General features: G+C 40.5%; 1 protein-coding gene across 1 annotated transcript in view; it reads right to left on the bottom strand.

Moving 5' to 3' along the window:
- The window catches only part of LOC132820918 (cilia- and flagella-associated protein 47-like), a 491,537-nt gene that overhangs the window by 162,852 nt on the left and 301,755 nt on the right, over positions 1-26,930 (bottom strand). The window contains 2 exon segments of the mRNA XM_060833275.1: positions 10,239-10,333; positions 15,984-16,127. Of these exon segments, the coding sequence (XP_060689258.1) occupies positions 10,239-10,333; positions 15,984-16,127 (239 nt within the window).

Raw genomic sequence — 26,930 nt, 5'->3', positions numbered from 1 at the left:
GCCTGGTCACGTGATTTGAAGTTTCAGCAGGGGAGCATTTTGGAACGGTGATCATTCTTCCATAAGTTTTATGATAGTTACAGATAAAGTTAAGACTGGTGCTTGGACTGAACTGGGTGCTGGCTTATTCCAACAAAATTAGGCAGGAACTGGAGAAGAAACAACAGTATAGCACAGGGACAGGCTCTTCAGTGCACTAAAAGGGCAGCATGGTGGCTCAGTGGTTAGCATTGCTACCTCATAGTGCCAGGGACCTGGGTTCGATTCCAGCCTCGAGTGACTATCTGTGTAGAATTTGCACATTCTCCCCATGTCTGTGTGGGTTTCCTCTGGGTGCTCCGGTTTCCTTCCACAGTCCAAAGATGTGCTGGTTGGGTGAATTGGCCGCGCTAAATTGCCTCGTAGTGTTCAGGGATGTGCAGGTTATGTGCATTAGTCAGGGGTAAATGTAGAGTAATAGGGTAGGGGAATGTGTCTGGGTGGGTTACTCTTCAGAGGGCCAGTGTGGACTTGTTGGGCTGAAGGACCTGTTTCAACACTGCAGGGATTCTATTATTCTTTGACTGTGCCGATACTTATGGTCTTTCTAAACTAAACTAAAAATCTTTTGCCCCTGTGCTGTCTGTATCACACTACTCCCTGTCTGTTCATACATCTGTCAAGAGGCTCTTAACTGTTGCTAATGTATCAACCTTCACCACCTCCTCTTGCAGCACATTTCTAGCACATACCACCCTCCATGTTAAAAAAAAGTCCCACCTCTTACATCTGCTCTAAATTATCTTTTTACCTGAAACCTATGTCCTCTGGTAATTGACATTTCTATCCCAGGAAAAAGATTCAGACTATCCATTCTATCCACACCTCCCCTTATTTTGTAAACCTCTATCAGGTTGTTCCTCATCCTTCTACACTCAAAGTGTTGGCAAATGAGACTAGATTGGGGTTAGGATATCTGGTCAGCATGGATGAGTTGGACCAAAGGTACAGTACATCTCTATGACAATGACTCTATATTAAAAAAAAGAGTTGATCACGCTAATTCAATAGCATATGGTTAATCTTATTGGGGTCTCAATCTCACTTTCCGATCTGACTCCCATTATTCCTGGCTTGTTTGTCACATATCTAACTCATCCTTGAATAAATTCAAAAACCCATCTTCTATGGCTTTCTGGGGAAGACAATTTCATAGACTCGCAAACCTCAGAGGAAAGCTACAGCTGGAAAGGGAAACTGCTTATTCTTCAACTACGTCCCTGAGTTTTAGTTTCCCCACAAGAGGAATTTTCTTCCTGGGATATATTCTATCTAGACCCACAAGGAACTTAGATTACAGGAAGATTATCTCTCATTCTTCTAGACTTCAACTGGTGAAGGCTTAACCAGTTCAACATTTTTCACGAGGGAAGTTTATCATCTCAATTCAATGAAAGCAACCAGCATTGAGCTGTTTTTAATGTAATTGTATCTCTTTGGTATGAGGAAACCAAAACTATACCTAATAGCTCAGATATAGCTTTATTAAAAGGTGCTACACAGTGACAATAAAATTTTCTGACTTCTATATTCAATGTCCCTTGCAACAAATATTTAAAATACCATTTATTACCAAATCACTTGCTGCATTTATATACTAATGTTTTATAATTCACATGTAAGAATTCGCAGCTCTTTCCGTATGACTGACTTTTGCAACCAGTATCCATCTTTAAAAAATTGCTTCTCTATTTTACCTGAGAAAATAGACAAGTTCACATTCACGTCCATATGCCAATCTTCTGCTTGCCACTTATTTTTACTCTGCTGTCAATGTCTTTTGACAACTTAATTTCCTAACTATTTGGTGGCATTGGGAAATATCACTAACATATATTTAATTGCTTCATTCAAATTACTAATATCAATAATGAATAATTCAGAGCCAGTGCTGATCCCTGTGAAGCTCCACTAGTTACAACCAGACAATCTAAACCTGGCCCAGTTCACCTTCCTCTCAGCTAATATGTTAACATGTTGAAAGATGATTAGATTCCCTGCAGTGCGGAAACAGGCCCTTCAGCCCAACAAGTCCACACAGACCCTCCGAAGAGTAACCCACCCAGACCCATTACCCCACTCATGCACCTATCACTGTAAGTAATTTAGCATGGCTAATTCACCTGAATTGCACATCTTTGGACTGTGGGGAGGAAACCGGAGTGCCTGGAGGAAACCCCCGCAGACACAGGGAGAATGTGCAAACACCACACAGACAGTGCCCGAAGCTGAAACTGAACCCGGGTCACTGGCGCTGCGAGGCAGCAGTGCTAACCACTGAGCCACTGTGCTGCCCACTATGCCCTTGTGCAAAACCTTTTGATGGTGTATCTACAGGTTCCCCTTCATCCAAGTTATGCTGTACTTACTCAAATAACTAATTAATTAAACATAATTTTATTTTCACAAAATTATGCTGACACTGCCTGATCATATGATTTTCTGTGTCCCCCTATAATCTCTTTAATAATGAAATGTAATAGTTTTCTTACACCTGATATTACATTAGCTGGCTTGAAGTTTCTTGTTTGCTGTCTCTCTCCTCTCTCGACTATTATTTCCAAATCTGCTGGAACACTTCCCAAGTCTAAGGAATGTTAGAAGATCATGATCAAAATCTCTATCTCAAGTGTTATTTCTTTTAAGACTCTACAATGCAGGTCATCAGGTTCTAAGAACATATAATCTTTCAGGCCAAATAGTTTTCTGTGTACTTTTCTCATGATGATTATTTTAAGTTCCTCCCTCTGACACTTTAATTTTCAAATATCTAAGTTTCCTACAGCAAATACGGACATAAAACACCCATTCAACACCCAGAGCCAGAGAGATGTACAGTATGGAAATAGATCCTTCAGTCCAATTCGTCCATGCCAACCAGATATCCGAAATTAATCTTGTCTCATTTGCCAGCTTTTGGCCCATATTCCTCAAATCTCTTCCTATTCATCTACACATCCAGATGCCTTTTAAATGTTGTAACTATACCAGCCTCTACTACTTCCTCTGGCAGCTCATTCCATACACCCATCACACTTTGTGGGAAAAAGTTGTCAGTTAGGTTCCTTTTAAATCTGTCCCTTCTCACATTAAATCTGTGTCTTCTACTTTAGGACTCCCCCAACCTGGGGAAAATACCTTGTCTCTTTACTTTATCCATGCACCTCATGATTTTATAAACTTCTATAAAGTCAAGCCTCAGTTTCTGACACTCCAAGGAAAATAGCCCCAGCCTCTTTAGCCTCTCCATGAAGCTCAAATCCTCCAACTCTGGCAACATCCTTGTAAATCTTTCTGAATTCTCATGTTTTACAATAGGATTCCTATAGCACGGAGACTAGAATTGAATGCTGTATTCTAAAAGTGGCCTAACCAATGTCCTGTACAGCAGCAACATGACCGCCCAACTCCCGTACTCAATGCACTGACCAATAGCGGCAAGTATATCAAGCGCCTTCTTCACTATCCTGTCTACGCGAGATTCCACTTTCATGGAACTATGAACCTGCGCTCAAGGTCCCATTGTTTAGCAACACTCCACAGGACCTTATACACCTAATGGTAAGTCCTGCCCTGATTTGCCTTTCCAAAATGCAACACCTCACATTTATCTAAATTAAACACTATCTGACACCTCTTGGCCCATTGGCCCATCGGATCATAGTCCCGTTGTACTCTGAGATAGCCTTCTTCACTGTCCAATACACCTCCAATTTTGGTGTCATCTGCAAAATTACTAACCATACCTCCTATGTTCACATCCAAATCATTCATATAAATGACGAAAAGCAGTGGTCCCAGCACCGATCCTTGTGGCATACCACTAGTTGCAGGCTTCCAGTCAGAAAAGCAACCCTCCATCACCAGCATTCCAGGCAGTTCTGTATCCAAATGGCTACTTCCCACTGTATTCCATGTGATCTAACCTTGCTAACCAGTCTACCAGGAGGAATCTTTTCACACGCCTTACTGAAATCCACGTAGATCACACTCACTGTTCTGCCTTCATCAATCTTCTTTGTTATCTCTTTAAATACCTCAACCAAGTTCATTAGACATAATTTCCCATGCACGAAGCCATGCTGATTATCCCTAGTCAGTCCTTGTCTTTCCATATACATGCAAATCCTGTTCCTCAGGATTCCCTCCAACAACTTGCTCATCACCGATATCAGGCTCACCAGTCTATAGTTCCCTGGCTTGTCCTTACCACCTTTCTTAAATAGTGGCATCACATTAACCAACTTCCAGTCTTGCAGCATCTCACCTATGCCTATCGATGATACAAGTAGCTCAGGAAGGGGCCCAGCAATCACTTCCCTAGCTTTCCACAAAGCTCTAGGGTACACCTGATCTTTATGCCTTTTAAGACATCTAGCACCTCCTCCTCTGTAATATAGACATTTTTCGATATGTCGCTGTTTATTTCCCACGTTCTCTATCTCTCAGATCCTTCACCACAGTAAACACTGAACAAAGAACAAAGAACAAAGAAAATTTACAGCCCAGGAACAGGCCCTTCGGCCCTCCAAACCTGAGCCGTTCCAAATGTACTGTCTAAACCTGTCTGTCAATTCCTAAGCATTTGTATCCCTCTGCTCCCCACCTACTCCAGACGCATCTGTCCAGACGCATCTTAAATGAGTCTACCGTGCCTGCCTCTACCACTTCTGCTGGTAACGCCTTCCAAATGCCCACCACCCTGTGTGTGAAGTACTTGCCGCGTGTATCCCCCTTAAACTTTCCACCTCTCACCTTGAAAGCGTGACCTCTCGTTATGGAATCCTTCACCCTGGGAAAAAGCTTATCTCTATCCACCCTGTCTATACCCTTCATGATTTTGTAAACCTCAATCAGGTCCTTCAATCTCCTTTTTTCTAATGAAAATAAACCTAACCTACTCAACGTCTCTTCATAACTAACACCTTCCATACCAGGCAACATCCTCGTAAACCTTCTCTGCACCCTCTCCAAAGCATCCACATCCTTTTGGTAATGTAGCGCCCAGAACTGTACACAGTATTCTAAATGCAGCTGAACCAACGTCCTGTACAATTTTAACATGACTTGCCAGCTCTTATACTCAAAACCCCGTCCAATGAAGGCAAGCAGACTGTACGCCTTCTTGACCACTCCATCCACCTGTGCAGCAACCTTCAGGGTACAATGGATCTGCACTCCCAGATCTCTCTGCCCATCAACTTTTCCCAAGGCTCTTCCATTTACTGTATAATTCGCTCTAGAATTAGACTTGCCTAAATGCATCACATCACATTTGTCTGGATTGAAAACCATCTGCCACTTTTCCGCCCAACTCTATCTATATCCTCCTGTATTCTCTGACAGTCCCTTATGCTTTCTGCTACTCCACCAATCTTTGTGTCATCTGCAAACTTGCTGATCATACCAACAGTGCCCTCTTCTAGATTATTTATGTATATTACAAACAACAGTGGACCCAATACTGACCCCTGTGGAAAACCACTAGTCACCTTTCTCCATTTCGAGAAACTCCCTTCAATTACTATTCTCTGTCTCCTGTTGTTCAACCAGTTCTTTATCTACCTAGCTAGAACACCCTGCACACCATGTGACTTCACTTTCTCCATTAGTCTACAATGGAGAACCTTATCAAATGCCTTACTAAAGTCCATGTATATGACATCAACAGCCCTTCCTTCATCTAACAACTTAGTCACTTCCTCGAAGATTTCTATCAAGTTGGTAAGGCACGATCTCTCCCGCATAAAACCATGTTGCCATCACCGATACGCTCATTCTTTTCTAAATATAAATAGATCCTATCTCTCAGTACCCTCTCCAACTACTTCCCCATCACCGACATCAGGCTCACTGGTCTATAGTTACTGATGCAAAGTTCTCATTTAGTATCTTCCCTAACTCTTGTAGTTTCAAATATATGTAGCCTTGCTGATCTTTAAGGGGCCCTATTCTCTCCCTAGTATTTGTAGAAACCATTTGGATTCTCCTTAACTCTATTTGCCAAAGCTATCTCATGTTCCCTTTTTACCCTCCTGATTTCCCTCTCATGAATACTCGTACTGCCTTTATGCTCTAATGATTCACTGAATACCTGCTCTCTATATCTGACATATGCTTCCTTCTTTTTCTTAACTAAAACCTTAATTTCTTGAGTCATCCAGCATTCCCTACACCTCCCATCCTTGTCCTTCACCCTAATAGGAATATACTGTCTCTGGACTCTTGTTAATTCATTTGTAAATGTTTCCATTTTCCAGCCATCCCTTTAGCAGTGAATATCTGCCCCTAGTAAATTTTTGAAAGTACTTCCCTAATACCATCAAAATTGGCCTTCCTCGAATTTAGAACTTCAACTTTTAGATCCGATCTATCCTTTTCCATCATTATTTCAAAACTAATAGACTTATGGTCACTGGCCCCAAAGCAGTCCCCTGCTGATCTCAGTCACCTGCCCTGTCTTCTTTCCCAAGAGTAGATCACGTTTTCTAGTAGTTTTAATTGGTACATCCATCAACTGAATCAGAAAATGTTCTTGTACACACTTAAATTCCTCTCCATCCAATTCCATAATGCTATAGCAATCCCAGTCTATGTTTGGAAAGTTAAAATCCCCTACCATAACCACCTTATTATTCTTACAGATAACAGAGACCTCCTTACAAGTTTGTTTCTCTATTTCCTTCTGAATACTGGGGGGGGGGGGTCGCTATAGTACAATCCCAATACGGTGATCACCCCTTTTTTATTTCTCAGTTCTACCCAAATAACTTCAGTGGATGTACTTCCAGGAATCCTGCCTAAGTGCAGCCATAATGTTATCCCTCACCAAAAATGCCATTCTCCCTCCTCTCTTGCCCCCCTTTCTATCATTCCTATAACATCTACACCCTGGAACATTAAGCTGCCAGTCCTGTCCATCTCTGAGCCACATCTCTGTAATTGCTATGATATCCCAGTCCCATGTTCCCAAACATGCCCTGAGTTCAACTGCCTTACCTGCTAAACCTCTTGCATTGAAATACATGCAATTTAATTTATTAATCCCACCTCATTCTCTGCTTTGTTCCTGCCTGCCTTGACTGTTTGACTTGCTTTTTTTCCCAACTACACCAGTCTCAGACTGATCTCTTTTCTCACTGTCTCCCCATATTCCAACACCTACACCCCAACCGCATTATTAGTTTAAATCCTCCCGAGCAGCTCTACCAAATCCCCCCACGAGTGCCCTTCCAATTCAGGTACGATCTTACCTCCTTATATAGGTCACTTATACTCCAGAAGAGATTCCAATGTTCCAGAAATGTGAATCCTTCGCCCCTGCACCAGCTCCTCAGCCTCGCATTCATTTGCTTTATCCTCCTATTCCTACTCTCACTAGCTCATGGCACTGGAAGTAATCCAAATGTTACCACCATTGAGTACCTATTTTTTAAATTCCTGCCTAACTTCCTATTTTCTCTCCTCAGAATCTCATCCAATTCTCTTCCTACTCCTTCTTTTCCTTGCTTTCAGTTATTAATTCAACACATTCACTCTCCAAAGGTCTTACACTTGCTTTAGTTACTATTTTCTTATTAATATATTTGGGGAGACTCTTACTATCTGTTTGTACTTTTCAAGTTAACTTTCCCATATCGTACATTACCATTTCATTCTGTCGGTTCTTAAATCTGCCAATCTTTCAACATGCAAACTTTGCAGAATTGTACATCATTTCTTTCAATTTGATACTATTGTTAACATTCTATTAAGGCCTGGATGATGCATTCATCTCAAAGAGACAGTCTTTCACACTGGGTTAAATCTTTGCTGAGAGTTGTGAAATATCTCCTTAAAGACTGGTCACTGCATCAAGTATCCAAACTGTTAATCTAGTTTTCCAGTTCATTTTAGCTAATGATATCTTCAAATCTTTATAAGTACCTTTATTTAGGTTTGAAAACCCAGTGTAAGGCTCACATTTCTCACCAACAAACTAAGTGGGAGTTTCTACTATTTTATGATCACTAGTACCTAGAGGTACTTCTATTGTGAAATCATTGTTTCATCCTCTATCTTTGCAAATTACCAGGTCTACCACTACTTGCTCACTGCCTGGTAGAAGAAATTGTCCCAATTCACATCTGTCATCAATTGTCCCTATTAGAGCCCATTGCCCTACCAGACAATAGCATAATCATTTCTCAAAGTTTCCTGGTTTGTTTATGGCAATATCCTTACATTAGTTTCAGGATTTTAAGTCTTGTTTAACAGTGGAAATGCATCCACAATATACAATTCCCCTTAATTCATATTGACCTGACAATCTCACTCAGAGTATGTGAGATGTCCAGTGTGAGAAATTGATAAATATGATGCTGAGTTCAGGCTGGAATTCACTTTCTGCTTTTGAAAGTTTTTTTTTCATTTTCTATTTATTTTAAAGACATTCCAGAAAGCAATTTGTTTTTTTAACATGACTTTTTGAGCACAAATTGATCTTAAACAGGTTAATCTGGCACTGCTTCTAACCATGCTCCTTTTGCAGCTCTCAAGTTGTTCATAACCAAGGACAGCAATTCAGTTCCAAAAGTGGAAAATAAGAGAAATTGCGAGAAGTGAATTTTACATCTGATTTCACAAAATGCTCATTGTTGGATTTTCAAAGCCCCATTCACGGAAATAGTTCTTTTTCTTCTAAATCGTAAAATCATGCATTTGAAAAAAAAATAAGTTAGCAATCATTAACCCTGTATGGGAAGGTCATGCAGAAGTTCCTCAGTTTGGCTTCTTTGCACTTTCACTGTATTTTTGCCAGCAAGAGGTTTCTATGTCACGGGAAAAAAATAAATAAAGCAGAATTGCACCTGGTAACTTAATGGACTATCCGACTAATTATGTGTACCAGTGAAAATGGCTGGCCAACACCACAAAGGGCCTCAATTTTCAGATGTTTGGACTTATTCTGCAAGAAGTCCTAAACATTGAACTATATGGGTTTTCAAACAATGCACTCTCATTGCAGAACTTTCTATAGGACAGGATAAAAGTTGTGCCAAACAGTCAAAAGAAGTGGAACATTCAGATAAAATATATGTTAATATTCTGGAGGGAGTGACTAGAGTGTGTGGATCTGGCATTTCCCTACATGCAGTTAAGCAAGTCACAAAGGACTCCTCTCAATTTGCCACATCAGAATTGCAGCTAACTTCTCAGTTAACAGCTTTTTTCAAGTTTTACATTTATACCCATGCTACATCCCACTATTACTGTTACATCAAATGGAACAATGGCTGCATCTGTATTTGGAAAGATTAACCCTTGCAAAAATAGTTGTAAGAACTACGTTTCTCAAAAATGTTGGAACACATATTTCTACTTTTCAAACTTCTAAGATCTCAGAGTTTGCAGGATAAGGTTGATGCAGAACAGGAAAAGGCCTGCCAACAGTAGTCTAAGATGAAAATCTGCATGATAATAAGCCTGGAAACCTCGTTATCATTCTCAAAGTTACAACCTGCCTTTCTGGAATGGGATGGCAGCTCAACTAACTTCCAGCCTTGGTTAAAGCTGGAAATGCAAACATCTGGGTTGGGAAACTAATGGCACACACTTGAACCTTGTTGCCTGATCCCAATTCACCATTTTCTTTGGGAAAAAATTCAGCCCTCAATGCTGTAACCACTATACAATGGTATCTAATCATCAGAAATTGGCAATCTTTGGGAAGCACAATAATATACCACTGACTGTACACACTTATGTTAATTAAGCAATTACAATATATTTGAAACAATTACAAAACATCTCTAATGCCATGTCTAGGAGTCCAGCTATCTGTGTTCACCAAAATACAGATCAAAATACAATGTGGAAGAAATTTTAAAATCTGTCTTGACAATTTTGCAATGTACATTGTGAAAAATACATCTAGAAATAATTTCAAAGTTATAATCTCAGTTTAGTACTCTAATGAAAATAATAAATGCTTGAACATGGTCAGCTAACTTGAATACCAAACCTCCTGACCAGTGCGCACATAGTAAGACCACTACTCTGATAACTTCAGTGTATTAATTATTTTTATTATAACATTACAGATTTTGATTTTAAATGAATACTATCATAGTTAAATTCTAAAAGTATTCATATTACACAGATCACATTTACTATCTTTTCAAATATAATAACACTGGATTTTCTTATATTTCCCTTACCAGCACAGCACAGGTTACACAGAGACACTGCTCAGGTGGAGCTGGGGTTGCATTAATCTCCAAGTAAAACCAAACTCTGTACAATATGTTCTTCTCTGCAGTGGTTAGGAAAGTAAAAAGTTAGAATTTCACAATTATTGTGTTGGTTGCATAACAGTATTCCTTCTTAGAAACTTTGAAGCAATTGCTATACTATAACAGGCAGTGGTGGATTATAGTTCACTCAGGAAATCCAAGCTGCTGCAATAACATACAATTTTACATGTACCTTGTTGGTCTGGGTTATGGATAATGTTGATAGACATTCCAACATTCCTTTCATTACAAAGCTGGCCAGGAATCTCACCAATTTTACCTCAAATTGTCATGTGTCAGAAGGATTTACAGTTTCTTACAAAACCTATTGTTTGGACATCAAATCCTGGGATGGGACTTAAACTCAGAGCTTCAGGCTCCAACATTATTCCCTAATAATATTACACATAGAATACTCTAATATTGAATATGAAAAAGTAAAACATTATTGCCATAACACAGTTTCTGTCCATGCATGTTTATGTATGGCACAAATTTTAATTGTAACTGATAATAATTGAAATGCAGTTCCAGTCCACACCTGTAGTGATTGCAATAAGCTGAATGATTGAAACAGGAAGGAGTGCAAAGTAAGATGTGATTTAGCCTGGGAAAAGACAATAATGTTGTAAATTCTGCGCACTCTCTTTGAAATTTAATATCAAGAAGTGTTATGGGCCCTTTTTTCAAGATCTTTTCCAAAGTATCACTCCAGGAACATTAAAAGTGATAGAACATTGCTGATCAGTGCATTTGTCCTTGCACAGTAGCAACAGTGTGCACTATTTACAAAATTTATTGCAGAAATTCACCAAGCTCCTTAGGCAGCACGTGTCAAACCCACAATCAACACTATCTGGAAGGACAAGGGCAGCAGATGCAAGTTCCCTCTGAGTCTTTCACTACATCCCATGGAAACATATCACTGTTCCTTCAGCATCACTGGGTCAAAATCCTGGAATTCCCTCCTTAACACCACTGTGGGTCTATCTGCAGCACACGGACCGCAGTGGTCCAAGAAGGCAGCTCACCACCAATTTATTAAGGGCAATTAGGAATGGGCAATAAATGCTGGCCAGCCAGTGATACATATATTCCATGAATGAAAATAATTGCTTTACACTGTTATAAGAGCACATACGCTGCTAATTTCAAGCCATTTATTATAACTATTTATATTTAGAGTATAATGAAAAAATACAAGGTTTTATTTAGTCAAATGTGTTTTAATTTAATTTTGGATTGTAACTATCACTGGTAAAGTAAGCATTTTAATGGTCTTCCCTAATTGCCTTTAAGAGTATGTAATGGATCACCCTGCTTAATTATTGCAATACATATGAGGAGGCCTGCTTTTTTTGTGGACAGGATATATGTGGAGATAAGGGTTTGGTAGATCTCAAGCACAATTCTATGTCTGCAGCATTCGTTACATCAGTGCTTTTGGCCATTTACAAGGAATAAAAAAAGGGTTAAAAATGGGGCATCAGTGGTTGTGGATGAAGTTGAGAAGATGAGCAATTCTGGTTGAACATGACTATGATTACATCCATGTGCATGCCAAAAGTCCATAATTTGGATTATTTACTGGTTCCTTCTTCCTGTGAGTTGGTTAACCAATCATCAATATTCAGTAATAGAACTGGGAAAATATTGATGTGTTAAATTGCTGGTTCCATCTGACGAATGAGGAGGGATACATTCAGCAATGGTGGTGGAACAATCTGGGGGCATTGGCTGTCAGATTTCATTCTCTACAAAGTGAGAACATCACGAGGTTGTTTTAATGTTCTGCTAAAAATCTCATCCAGTCTTCTCAGAGTTATCTCTTGTTGTTTTGGTTTGATTTGAGCCTAGATCATGGCCATGTTTATAATGGTTTGATATAATTAAGTGGCTTGTTTGGCTACTTCGGGGGCAGTTAATTATGTCATTGTGGGATCTGAGCCAAGATTGCTGGTTTTCTTCCCTAAGGAACACTACTGAAACAGTTGGGTTTATTCAAGAATTCAACAATTTCAGTCATTTTTTACTGGTTTCCACTTTTTATTTCCAGATTTTTTAAAAGTAGGAATTAAATTCTCAGGTTGTCATTGTGCCACACACCAAGTGGAAAATCTGTGGAAGATAGTCAGCCTGGGTCCCCGATTTCCATTCCTGTGTAAAGCACACAGTGTCGGGAGGATTTTCAAATCTGAGGATCCAGCTTTTAAGAATGAACACTCATTTTTGTTTGGGTGGGTGAGAGTGGAATGAAGGCTGCAGGCTGGATTGGGATCTGGGAAGAGGTGTGAAGAACACCAGTTGCCAAAGTGAGTAGGTTGGGATGGGTAGTTATAAAACAGTCCTGTAGTCCTCATCCCATGTTCATGCAATCCAGACCACTTAATATTCTCTACCAATTCCCTCAACCCCTTGTGTCACCTCAACAACTCTCTGCCAAAATACATTCCCCTTGACTCGTCATGCAACTTTGATCATGTTATGCCTCTATCCCCATTCCCTTGGCCTCTTATAGCCCCTATGCCAGCCTATTGTCTACTTTAAAATACTACCCTTTACCATTTGTTGAAGATGCCCATGGCTGAAGGTTACATAAAATGGCTGCCTGTGGCTTTCGTGGATATAAAATGGCTGAAGAGAATTGTTAGTTGAACACAGCAGTTTCCACAGTCAGAACTGTGTCCCTCAAACAAATAGTAACCAGATAGCAAAATGTCTTGGGAATCACAATAGGATCTTAGTGAGAAGAAACAAAGAAATGTAGACATTGAGATGTTTCTAATAAGGGAAGCCCAGATGGAAGTCCTTTAGCAAGCTAATTTAAAACTTGTTATTTAATAAAGGATAGAGGGGGGAAATCTTGACGCACATTAGCTAAGACCTTTGAGGTAATTTTAAGTACGTATGCATGTATGCACATGCACATATTCATACAATTACAGTCGCAGCTTTAGCGTATTAGATATCAGGGAACTTAATTAGATTCCTGTGGACAGTCAACTTGAGGCACAGGCAATTTTGATAAGGAATACTCTTGAAAAACCTAGATAAGCACCTGGTACCAACAAGTCCAAAGTTTGCTATTTAGTGATATGTAGAAGGAAATATCTGATCCCATCATAATCAAAAGCCTTTTAGGTAACTACCATTACATATTAAACACGGAGGTATACTGAAATTAGAAATGCGACTAAAAACTAAGTAATTTCACTGAATTCCTTTAAACAAATGGCTGTAGATAGTAAGGGGAGAAGCCCCCATTCTGCCAGCAGAGAGGATTGAATGCCACATGGTGTAAACACCAAGGACTGGAGGACATGTACCAAATGGTGTAAACACTAGGGACAGGGTGAATATATAAAACATGGTATAAACAGATAACCTTGTAAAAGCGCAATGAGGAACAGATAGCATTGTAAGGGGGCAAAAGCAATTGCAAACATCAAAGTCATCCTGACCTCCAGAAAATAAGCAACCACAGCTTCACAAGGTAACAAACAAAATCCACTTAGTATGATGCAGCTGGCAAATGTCTGGAGAGGAACATAATGGTCAGAGGGAATGTGGCAAGTACTGACATTTATGCTGCACGTAATCATTATTATGTAAAATATATAAATATTCTGTACTTGACTGGGAAAGTTAAAGAGTGTTTTGGAGTCTGTGTCCAAAGATCTCTCCTATGTTTCATTGCTGAGGAACTCCGAACATAGATCGACTTGTGCTGCTGAACACAGGACTGAAGACACATCTTTAAAATCTCCCTCCAACATCCTTTATCCGCCATGTCAATCCATCTAACATTCACAAGGTACCCATGCACACAGAAAAGAAAAATAAGCAAAGCTCTGAAGACTACACTCTATTGAGAAAATACATCTATAAAAACCTATATTGACAGTTCAAAACTACTGGACAAGTCTTAATGTTTTGACAGTACTTGACAGTTCTTGATAGGTTTTGACAAATCAAAATTTGTAAAGGTTTGTTCAACAATTATGCACATTTTTTCCACAGTTGATAATCTCAAAAGAGCACCTGAGCCCACCAAATGAACCCTGATATCTACCTCTAAAGGAACCCTGATCCTCCATCAAACCTCCCTCTCTCCCACTCCAAGGTGTCTTGAGGCCGTGTGTACTTCAGCTATGAGGATAGATTGAAAAGATGGGACTGTTTTGTGGGAACTAGACTGGGATTAGAGAAATCCAAGAGGAGATCCAAGAGAAGTTTTCAAAATCTTGAGCGCTCTCAATAGAGTAGATGAGGAGAGGTGTCTGCTTGTAAAAGAATCATGAAGCAGAGTGTGAAAGGTGAAGGAAATGCAAGGTGAAGATAAAAGAAACAAATTCACCAATGAGTGGTTCGGATCTAGAATGCACTGTCTTGAAGTGTGATGGAGAAAGGGTCAATTGAGGCATTCAAGAAAGTATTGGGATATTATTTAAATAGAGTTTAAATAATGCTCAGAGACCTAATTCAAAGCAATGGGATGTGTAAAATGGCCACTTTCTGCACCATGACAATTCTGTGGTTCTGTGATGGTACCTTCCTGTCCAAAGGCATACCTTAACTATTCAAAATAATTGCACTGAGAACAGATTTGTTTTTGGTTGGTCTATTCTCCACACCCTAGGGTTCCATGCAGTGGGGTTATCAAAATTGGATTGAAATGGAGACAGCTGACCACTTCAATAATCAGCCGGCTACATGCACTGCATATGCATGAGACCTGAACCGATTCCATTCCTGCCCCTGTAGAAATGGAAAGTGCTACATCCAGAGATGGGACTTGCAACTTTGGGCCATTTTACCGCATCAGGGAGAATTTCCGCATGACACAAATCTCTATCTGGGTTTAAGAGGGAATACTGGAAGAAGTGTGATGGCAAATTAGTAATCTGCCTATTTTTGTCATTGGAAGACCATTTATATCAATATGTAGATGGATTATGGAAAAGGTTGGTGAATGCCACGGAGAATGAATCACAGGATATTTTCAAAAAATGAGTCATGCATGTGGATGAACAGCAAATGCTTGTAACTGAAAAATTTGATGTTGTGTAAAAGAAGGAACATAATGACAAAATTGTCTTGTGGTGTCCTGAGATTAGATTTCCCATTCACATAGGACTAAATTGATTATGCTTTGGGAAATGCACTGCATATACACTGTCAATCATTCCTTACTAACATGGGGCTGAATTCTGATTGTATTTGGAAACTTGACTGATATAACTTTGAGCAACAAAACAAAAAGCTTAGATGTCTATAGTAACAAGTCCTTTCTTCAGTATAACAGCCTGAGTCAAAACTACTCAAAGATAACTCCATGTAAGTGCATTTTTAAAATCCCAACATGTGCAAAATGCCTACAGGAGGGATTTTTTTTGCTGCCTTTCTCAAGTTTGCCACATTCCACACAATGTTTAAACATTCCAAAGCCAAGATAAGCAATAAATGATGAACCGGAGCTTTTGTAGTTGCAGCAGTAGTCATAGTCATACAGTCATAGTCCCTATCTGTGAGCCAGGAGATCTAGATTCATATCACATGTTCCAGAGACTGATTTCAAATTATTGGCAAATGAATAAATGCAGCTTTTGATAGTAAAGAAACAAATGCACATCTGTAGCTTAAATTTACAGTTATTAAAATAGAACGTACCAGAATTTACATCCCCACTTGCTTCACATGCCACTGATGTCTCATTTGATGCTGGCTGTTCATTATCCAACTTTTCCACAGAGCTACTGCACTGGGGGATCTGCTGCTGCTGAGTTTCATCTTCGACCACAAATGAGATGACTCCTGAAACAAATAGGTCACAAATGTGCTATTAAAACAGACATTACTTTTAATTGGGTGAAAGACTTGCATTCAAAACTGTTCCTCCCAATTTAAATTTAAGACAAACCTCAAATTCTAGGAATGTTGATCTAGTCAAATTGATCTTAGTGCTGACATTTGTTTAAAAGAGTTCATTCCTTCAAGGGAAGATTACCAGACCTAGTACTGAAGCTTTGATGTGCTTTTCACTCATTGATGAAATCAATATCAAGCAGCAAGAATGATGCCAAATTGCTTCTCAGCAAAAAGAATAGCATCAATTCAAATTCAAGCAGCACCTTTAATGCAATGTAACATTCTAAGGTGCTTCAGACTGCTCGCTATAAAACAAAGTGTTATACTGAGCTTCATGCATAGATACTACATCAGGTGACCAAAAGCAGTAGAGCTTCCATATATTTTAAAGGAGGAACATAAGGTGGAGAAATGGGGAGGAGCAGAAAGGGGTGCTCCAAGGCTTGGAACCAAGGCAACTGAAGGCACAAGTATCAGAGGTGGAATAATTGGAATGAGGTATGCATAAGGGGTTAAAGTTTGAGGTGCACAGATGTAGACTTACAAACGACACCAGAGTTGGGAAGGGGAAAGACTGTGGAGGCCTTTCAAAACAAGGATGAGATTTTTAAAGTTAAGATGCTGCCATTGTAAGGGGGTGATACAGGAGCAGACTCACTGAAAGTTAAGGCGGGGTGATATAGTTTTATATGGACTGAGGTTTAGCAAGGGGCAGAAATGGGAGGCTGACTAGGTGTATATTGAAATAGTTGAGTGTAGCAGCAGTTGAGTTGAAATAATTGCAAAGTTATGTGATATTATGGGATGAAAATAGGTGATCTGAGTGATGACACAAATATAAGGTCAGAAAACCACCTTGATATAATAAGTTTGTGAACAGTTTTACTTAACCTCAAACTATGATCAGGGCAAAGGATAGAATCAGTATCTTGGGAATAAGGTTTTGGGTGGGGGCAAAAACAGTAACTTTGGTCTTCCCAATATTCAAATGAAGGAAACTTCTGTCATGCAGAGTGGGATATCACATAAGCAGTCTAATAATTTAGCAACAACCCACCCAACTGAATCGCACTGTAGAGGATGGTGTGTTCAGTGATGTCAGAATGACAAGGCGGGAAAGTTTACCCTTGCAACAGTCACATACAATGTCACTCATGACTTTGGTAAGGGATGGTGTGGCACTGTGGCAGGGGTGCAAACAAGGGTGCCAGGGAAGATCGGAAAGGACTTGAAAGGTAACAACACATTCAAGGATTTTGGAGAGAAAAGGGAGGTTGGAGATGAGGCAGTAGTTTATAAGAGTGATGGGATCAAAGTTCTTTTTTGAAGAGAGGTGATAATGTCTCAGTTAAAACAGGAAGGAACAACATCTGTGGAGACAGAACAACTTGTATCGCACAACTTTCACAAGTCAGGAGGATTATCAGCGATTTAGTGGGAAGAGAATCAAAGGAACTAGAGGTTCATTTCAAGGAAAAGATGAACTCAGAGTGAATTTGAGGTGAATTAGGAGAGAAACTGGATAAAAATGTGAATTCAGGGTGAGGGGATAAAGATGTGAACTCAGGGTGAGGGCAGAGGAGAGCAGGAAAGGAAATCTGGGGAGTTTAAGAATTGACTGGAATCAGTTCATTAATAGGTTAAGTAAGTGTATCTCCTTCATTGAAGAACAAAACATGTTGGTGACTAATGATTCCAGCAAAATGACAATACTCAAACAGTCTTTTAAAAAGTAGGTTGTGTGAGGATAATCTTGACACTGCAAGGACTTACCCTCCCCAAAATGGCATATCCTTTTACCAAGTATTTATAGAGTCATAGAGATGTACAGCATGGAAACAGACCCTTCACTCCAACCCATCCATACTGACCAGATATCTCAACCCAATCTAGTCCCACCTGCCAGCACCCGACCCATATCCCTCCAAACCCTTTCTACTCATATACCTATCCAAATGCCTCTTCCATGTTACAATTGTACCAGCCTCCACCACATCCTCTGGCAGCTCATTCCATACATGTACCACCCTCTGCGTGAAAAAGTTGCCCCTTAGGTCTCTTTTATATCTTTCCCCTCTCACCTTAAACCTATGCCCTCTAGTTCTGGACTCCCCGACCACAGGGAAAAGACTTTGTCTATCTATCCTATCCATGCCCCTCATAATTTTATAAACCTCTATAAGGTCACCCCTCAGCCTCCGACGCTCCAGGGAAAATAGCCCCAGCCTGTTCAGCCTCTCCCTGTAACTCAGATCCTCCAACCCTGGCAACATCCTTGTAAACTTTTTCTGAACTCTTTCAAGTTTCACAACATCTTTCCGATGGGAAGGAGACCAGAATTGCACGCAATATTCCAACAGTTGCCTAACCAATGTCCTGTACAGCCGCAACATGACCTCCCAACTCCTATACTCAATACTCTGACCAATAAAGGAAAGTATATCAAACGCCTTCTTCACTATCCTATCTATCTGTGACTCCACTTTGAAGGAGCTATGAACCTGCACTCCAAGGCCTCTTTGTTCAGCAACAATCCCTAGGACCTTACCATTAAGTGTGTAAGTTCTGCTAAGATTTGCTTTCCCAAAATGCAGCACGTCACATTTATCTGAATTAAAATCCATCTGCCACTTCTCAGCCCATTGGCCCATCTGGTCCAGATCCCGTTGTAATCTAAGGTAACCCTCTTCGCTGTCCACTGCACCTCCAATTTTGGTGTCCTCTGCAAACTTACTAACCGTACCTCTTATGCTCGCATCCAAATCATTTATGTAAATGACAAAAAGTAGAGGGCCCAGCACCGATCCTTGTGGCACTCCACTGGTCACAGGCCTCCAGTCTGAAAAACAACCCTCCACCATCACCCTCTGTCTTCTACCTTTGAGCCAGTTCTGTATCCAAATGGCAAGTTCTCCTTGTATTCCATGAGATCTAACCTTGCTAATCAGTCTCCCATGGGCAACCTTGCCAAACGCATTACTGAAGTCCATGTAGATCACATCTACTGCTCTGCCCTCATCAATCTTCTTTGTTACTTCTTCAAAAAACTCTATCAAGTTTGTGAGACATGATTTCCCACAAACGTATTTGTATCCCAATCAAGTTAAAACCAACTTCAGAAATAATAAAAAGTGCCAGAAGAACTCAGTTCACAGGCCAGGGTTTGGAAATTACATCAGTCACAGCAGAAGATTTAATAACAGTTTTTCTTTGCTAAACATTTCACAGTCCTCTGTTCTGAATACAGTTGTAAATGACCTCACCACATGTATGCATGCCTGTTTCATTCCCTGTTGCTCTCACTTACCTCTCAATGTGGTCTGGAGATTGACTGTGTCAGCCTGTCACAGCCTCACTTAGATCTTTACATTTGCTTCTTTTTCATGCACTTACTTTGCCTCACAGGGATTAAGTCTTTGCTTTATCTCCTGTTGCCCCAACACTGATTGTTGCATTCAATATTCTGTTGGTTTAGTATTTCAAACCAGGGAAGCACGGTGACTCAGTGGTCAGCACTGCTGCCTCACTGCACCACGGGCCCAAGTTTAATTCCAGCCTTGGGTGACTGTCTTGTGGAGTTTGCACATTCTCCCCATGTCTGTGCGGGTTTCCTCCCACAGTCCAAAGATGTGCAGGTCAGGTGAATTGGCCATGCTAAATTGGCCATAGTTTTAAGTGCATTAGTCAGGGGGAAATGGGTCTGGGTGGGTTACACTTCGGAGGGTCGATGGGGACTTGCTTGGCCAAAGGGCCTGTTTCCACACTGTAGGGAATCTACTCATTAGAAGGTATTGCTGTGCCTTGGTAAATTTGGCAGATCTGAAGTTCTTGTTCAACCTCCTCATAGTAGGAGACTTTCCCCATCAAGGTGGGGAGGGAAATCATAACAGGCCAGATATCTAAAAAGGGCAGGCAGGACCCATCCTCATTCCTCGTGCTGCCAGGTTTCTTCACTGCGGGAAAGGGGCCCACACCCAGCTATTCTGGCTTTCTCAGCACCCTTGTGTTATGAGCATGTGGGATCTTCATTTTGAAGATATAAAGTAACTCAATGAAGGCTAACATCCTGTCACCAAGTCACCCTTTATTTACACATGCACAGTACATGACACTGACCAAGCTAGCACAGAGCCAGCTCGGACAAGGAGCAGAACCCCGGCACTGTTTATATGTGTTAGCCAAGGCTCCCTGATTTAACCAGTTTACAGTCACAATCAGGGATCGCATGCTCTATGAGATCCATCTGGCTGATATTATTTCAATCACTGCATAAGAACTTCGTGGTCCCCACATTATATTCTCATCTTGTTACCATTCACTGAATCTACCTATGTCACCTTGCAGCTTACCTTGCTACCCAGCTTTATATTAAAGGCATATTTTGAAAACTTATTCTCAGAGTCTTTGCCTAATTCATTAATATAGATTATAAATAAGAGTTCCCATACTGATCCTTATGGAATAGTACCAGTCATAGTATACCAATGTAAATGTGGACCATTAATTCTTACTAGGAGAAAGTGAGGACTGCAGATGCTGGAGATCAGAGCTGAAAATGTTGCTGAAAAAGCGCAGCAGGTCAGGCAGCATCCAAGGAGCAGGAGAATCGACGTTTTGGGCATAAGCCCTTCTTCAGGCATTAATTCTTACTCTCTGCTTTCTACCTGTTCATTAATCCTCTAATACTGCGAATATATTGCTACTAACTCTAAAAATCATTATCTTTTCTTAGACTTTTGTGTTAATTTACTGCACAAACCACAAGAGGACTCAAGAAAGCTCTTTAACTTTGTGTTCATTCAAAAAACTTCAGAGAGATAGTCTGTATTAGACAGGCTGAACAGAATTCTGTCCAATAATCTGCCCAGCTCTGTCTCACGCTGTCTGATACACACAGAAAATCATAAACATTTATTTTCATCTTAACCAAATAAACATATATTGTTTATATTTTATTTTTATACATGAATTGGGAATCGTTCAAAGTAAGGTTTTCTCTTAACCTGTCTCCAAGAGTATGTTTATACTCTCATCTGCTCAAGGCTGATACACCATTCAGGGTACACAAGGTTCCCCTCCAGCCATTTCTGATGTGGACCCTTAGGGCGTTCAAGATCTAAGCTCCTAAGACATGCCTTACAGTACTAGTTTGTAAGGTGCCATCTTACACTCGCAGTAACCATGTTTTCCAAAATTTGATTCAATTCCCACTACAATGTGGCATTTTATCAAAGACTTTTTGGAAATCCAAGTACATTATCATTGAGATTCAACCCAACCATCTGTTTAACTGTTTCAGAGCACTGGTGGGTGGCTTAGATTCTGGATCTCATTAAAAGCTTCAATTAATTCAGCTCAGGAACTATTATTGACATAGTTGTTCAATGGAATCTCATTATGAATGCCTGAGTGAGTATCAAACCACTAATCGGATTGCAGTCAGCATGGACTGTTGACAGAACTGTTGTAAGGAAAGTGACCTTGGCTATTTTGACAGATTTGTGACCTATTATTAGAGTTCTGTTTTTTTCCAGTCAATATTGAACTAGTGTTTGTTTATTTTGATAGATGTGTGAGGATTATGCATTCTTTTAAGTCAATTTCCAAGTCTTTTCATTTGACAGATTTTGAGTTTCTGAGATATTTCACAATGCTATTATTGGGTTTATGAGCTCTGTATATAGTGGCTATTCAGTGAATGGGTTGGGAAGGTACGAGGGGTGTGGTGTGGAGAATGTGAGACCTTGAGAAGGCATGGGTGATATGACTGCTTAGGAAGACATGGGAAATGGTGATGAGGGGAGGGGCGAGCAGTGAGAACACGGTCAAGGATTAGATCATGCACGTCTGGGGCTTTATAGTCATTCTGAAGAGCAAAACTTATATTCAGAATATGGAACTGCACATTATAAACTTGCCACACCAGCATTAGCCCATCACTGTCTTTGCTTCAGGCTTGCTGGTTGGACATAGCAGGGTTGATTCCAACAAATCTCTGACTCTAAACCATGAAAAATACTGTGAATGGACATCACTGATAAGGAGGTGGAATCATGCTGTCAGGATATCTACCAACTCCTGATTCCCATCTCCATGCTGAAAATCCAGCCTACAGTATCTAGAGAATGAAAATTAAAATGTATTCACTTATTAATCACAAGCAATACAGTTTTCAGCAAGCCTACAATGGTACAACAATCCTTTGTGCCCAAAAGATGTATCTCACTTAACTGGGTTATATTTAGCATCATTTTTCACTTAACTGGGTTATATTTAGCATCATTATGGAAAGTGATAAAGAAAATACACTAATAAAACTTTTAAGTTGAGGAAGCTAAATTTACAAGGCTTAGGGGCAATCTGGTAAATGTGAACTGGGCACAACTACTTGAGACAAAGTCAGTAGTACATTAGTGAAGACAGATGCAAAGAACTTTTTCATTACTTCAGCCAAGCCTTTGACCTCCATGAAAATGGTTAAGTTCTTTTTGATCCATGACTGATCTCAGGAAACATGCTATTTATTAACAGCTCAGGCATTTACATATCTCCTACTATTTTTCTCTCACTTTCCTTTTTCTGATGTTGAATCATTGAACCACAGAAGTAAATTGTCAGCAGTGTCCAGAGATGTGTAGTCTTGGTGATCAATCATGGGAAATGCAGGGTTACAGGGATAGGCTAGGGGTGTGGATCTGTGTGGGATGCAGGGTTGGTGTGGACTCAGTGGGCTGAATGGCCTTTGGTACAATGAGAAAAGAAGGAAGCCAAACAATCAGTGCAGGCAGGGACAAAGCAGAGAACAAGGTAGGACAGAAAAATTAAACTGTATGTATTTCAATGCAAGGGGCCTTACAGGGAAGGTAGATGAACTCAGGGCATGGTTAGGAACATGGGACTGAAATATCATAGCAATTACAGAAACATGGTTCAGGGATGGACAGGACTGGCAGCTTAATGTTCCAGGATACAAATGCTACAGCAAAGACAGAAAGGAAGGAAAGAGACGAGGGGGAGTGGCATTTTTGATAAGGGAAAGCATTACAGCCGTCCTGAGGGAGGATTGTCCCAAAAATATGTCCAGGGAAGTTATTTGGGTGGAACTGAGAAACAAGAAAGGGATGATCACCTTATTGGAATTGCATTATAGTCAGAAGGAAATTGAGAAACAAATTTGTAAGGAGATCTCAGTTATTTGTCAGAATAATAGGGTGGTTATGATAGGAGATTTTAACTTGCCAAACATAGTCTGGGACTGCCATAGTATTAAGGGTTTAAATGGAGAGGAATATGTCAAGCATGTACAAGACAATTTTCTGATTCAGAATGTGGATGTACCTACTACAGAAGATGCAAAACCTGACCTAATCTTGGGAAATAAGCAGGGCAGATGACTAAGGTGTCAGGGGGGGAGCACTTTGGGGCCAACGACCATAATTCTATTAGATTTAAAATAGTGATGAAAAAGATAGACCAGATCTAAAAGTTGAAGTTCTAAATTGGAGAAAGGCTAATTTTGACGTTATTAGACAAGAACTTTCAAAAGCTGATTGGGGGCAGATGTTTGCAGGTAAAGGGATGGCTGGAAAATGGGAAGCCTTTAGAAATGAGATAATGAGAATCCAGAGAAAGTATATTCCTGTTAGGGTGAAAGGTAAAGCTGGTAGGTATAGGGAATGCTGGATGACTAAAGATATTGAGGTTTGGTTAAGAAAAAGAAGGAAGCATATGTCAGGTATCGACAGGATAGATTGAGTGAATCCTTAGAAAACTATAAAGGCAATAGGAGTAAGAGGGAAATCAGGAGGGCAAAAAGGAGACATGAGATAGTTTTGGCAAACAGAGCTAAGCAGAATCCAAAGGGTTTTTACATATACATTAAGAACAATAAGGTAACTAGGGAGCGAATAGGCCCCTCAAAGATCCGCAAGGTGGCCTTTGTGTGGAGCCATGAGAGATGGGGGAGACACAAAGTGAGTATTTTGCATCAGTGTTTCCTGTAGAGAAGGACATGGAAGATATAGACTGTAGGCAAATAGATGATGACATCTTGAAAAATGTCCATGTTACAGAGGAGGAAGTGCTGGATGTCTTGAAGTGCATAAGGTGGATAAATCCCCAGGACCTGATCAAGTGTACCCGAGAACTCTGTGAGAAACTAGGGAAGTGATTGCTGGGCCTCTTGCTGAGATATTTGTATCATTGATAGTCACAGGTGAGGTGCCAAAAGACTGAAGGTTGGCTAATGTGGTGCCACTATTTCAGAAAGGTGGAAAGGACAAGCCAGGGAACAATAGACCGGTGAGCCTGACGTCGATGGTGGGCAAGTTGTTGGAGGGAATCCTGAGGGACAGGATGTACATGTATTTGGAAAGGCAAGGACTGATTAAGGATAGTCAACTTGGCTTTGTGCGTGGGAAATCATGTCTCATAAACTTGATTGAGTAAAATGTAACAAAGAGGGTTGATGAGGGCACAGTGGTAGACGTGATCTACATGGACTTCAGTAAGATGTTCAACAAGGTTCCCTATGGGAGATTGGTTAGCAAGGTTGGATCTCACGGAATACAGGGAGAACTAGCCAATTGGATACAGAACTGGCTCAAAGGTAGAAGACAGAGGGCGGTGGTGAGAAGGTTGGTTTTCAGGTTCGAGGCCTGGGAGCAGTGGAGTGCCACAAGGATCAGTGCTGGGTCCACTACTTTATGTCATTTATATAAACGATTTGGGTGTGAGTATAAGAGGTATAGTTAGTGAGTTTTCTGATGACACCAAAAATGGAAGTGTAGTGGACAGCAAAGAAGGTTACCTCAGATTACAACAGGATCTTGATCAGATGAGCTAATGGGCTAAGGAGCGGTAGATGGAGTTTAATTTAGATAAATGCGAGATGCTGCGTTTTGGGAAAGCAAATCTTAGCAGAACTTATACACTTAATCGTAAGCTCCTAGTGAGTGTTGCTGCACAAAGAGACCTTGGAGTGCAGGTTCATAGCTCCTTGAAAGTGGAATCGCAGGTAGATAGGATAGTGAAGAAGGCGTTTGATATGCTTTCCTTTATTGGTCAGAGTATTGAGTACAGGAGTTGGGAGGTCATGTTGTGGCTGTAAAGTACATTGGTTAGGCCACTGTTGGAATATTGCATGCAATTCTGGTCTCCTTCCTATCGTAAACATGTTGTGAAACTTGAAAGGGTTCAGAAAAGATCTACAAAGATGTTGCCAGGGTTGAAGAACTTGAGCTATAGGGAGAGGTTGAACAGGCTGGGGCTGTTTTCCCTGGAGCGTCGGAGGCTGAGGGGTGACCTTATAGAGGTTTATAAAATCATGAGGAGCATGGATCCGGTAAATAGATAAGGTCTTTTCCGTGGGGTGGGCGAGTCCAGACTAGAGGGCTTAGGTTTAGGGTGAGAGGGGAAAGATATGAAAGAGGCCTACAGGGCATTTTTTTCACACAAAGGGTGGTGCATGTGTGGAATGGGCTGCCAGGGGAAGTGGTGGAGGCTGGTACAATTGCAATATTTAAGAGGCATTTGGATGGGTATTTGAATAGGAAGGGTTTGGAGGGATATGGGCCGGGCGCTAGATTGTGGGACTAGATTGGGTTGGGATATCTGGTCAGCTTGGATAAGTTGGCCTGAAGGGTCTCTTTCAATCCCTATGACTCCAGTGATAGGAAATGCAAGGGCACAGGGATAGACTGGGGTGTAGATATGGGTGGATACTCTTCAGAGGGTTAGTGTGGACTCAATGGGCTGAATGGCCTGCTTCCACACTGTCATGATTTTGTGAAGTGAGAGAACTTGGAGTACATCTCCACAGATCCCTGAAGGTGGCAGGACAGTTAAGTAAGATGGTAAAAATGGCATATAGGATGTTTCCTTTATCAGTGAGATAGTGAATACAAAATCAGGGATCTAATACTGGAATGAGACACTGGTTCACCATAGGTGGAACTTCAGATGTACAATCTTGGTCTCCATGGTACAGTCGGGACATAATTGTTCTAGATAGAGTACAGATATGATTTGGGAGTATGTTTTCACAACTTGAAAGTTGCAGCTCTGAAGAAATATTGGATTGACTCGGGTTGTTTTCGTTAAAATAGAAAAGGCATAGTGTAACATAATTCAGGTGTTCAAAATAATAGGAGCCTTGGATCGAGTGGACATTGCAGACTGTTTACATAATGGAAATTACCAGTGGGCACAAATTTAAAGTGATTGGTTGAAGGGACATGAAAAACATTTTCACCCAGAAGGTGGCAGGTGTCTGAACATCAGTGGTTCATTGATTCAACATCAGAAAAAGGAAAGTGAAAGAAAAACAGTAGGCGGTATGTAAATGCCTGAGCTGTTTATAAATGGCATTCTTCCTGAGAGCAATCATGCACCAAAAAAGAAAATAACTGTTTGGAAGAGGTCGAGGGCTTGGCTGAAGTACTGAAAGAGTACTTTGCATCTGTCTTCACTGAGGAAAGATGCACTGCCAATGTCATTGTAAATCAGGAGGTATGAGATATGAGGATGTGAGAAGTAATGAGAGTGATGACCCTTGTCATCAAGCCCATATTTAGCTAATTGTTGCATCAAGGTGCCCTAGCTAAATATACAATGGGAATCAGGAGAAAAACGCTCCACTGGTTGGAGTCAGACCTGTCACAAAGGAAGATGGGCATGGTTGTGGGAGGTCAGTCCCAAGAAATCTCTGCAGGAGTTCTTCATGTGAGTCACCTACACCTAATCACTTCA

Source organism: Hemiscyllium ocellatum, chromosome 12 (assembly GCF_020745735.1).
Source record: "Hemiscyllium ocellatum isolate sHemOce1 chromosome 12, sHemOce1.pat.X.cur, whole genome shotgun sequence".
NCBI lineage: Eukaryota > Metazoa > Chordata > Chondrichthyes > Orectolobiformes > Hemiscylliidae > Hemiscyllium > Hemiscyllium ocellatum.
The sequence above is the reverse complement of the archived record's forward strand: the minus strand, read 5'-3'. Positions and strand labels throughout refer to the sequence as shown.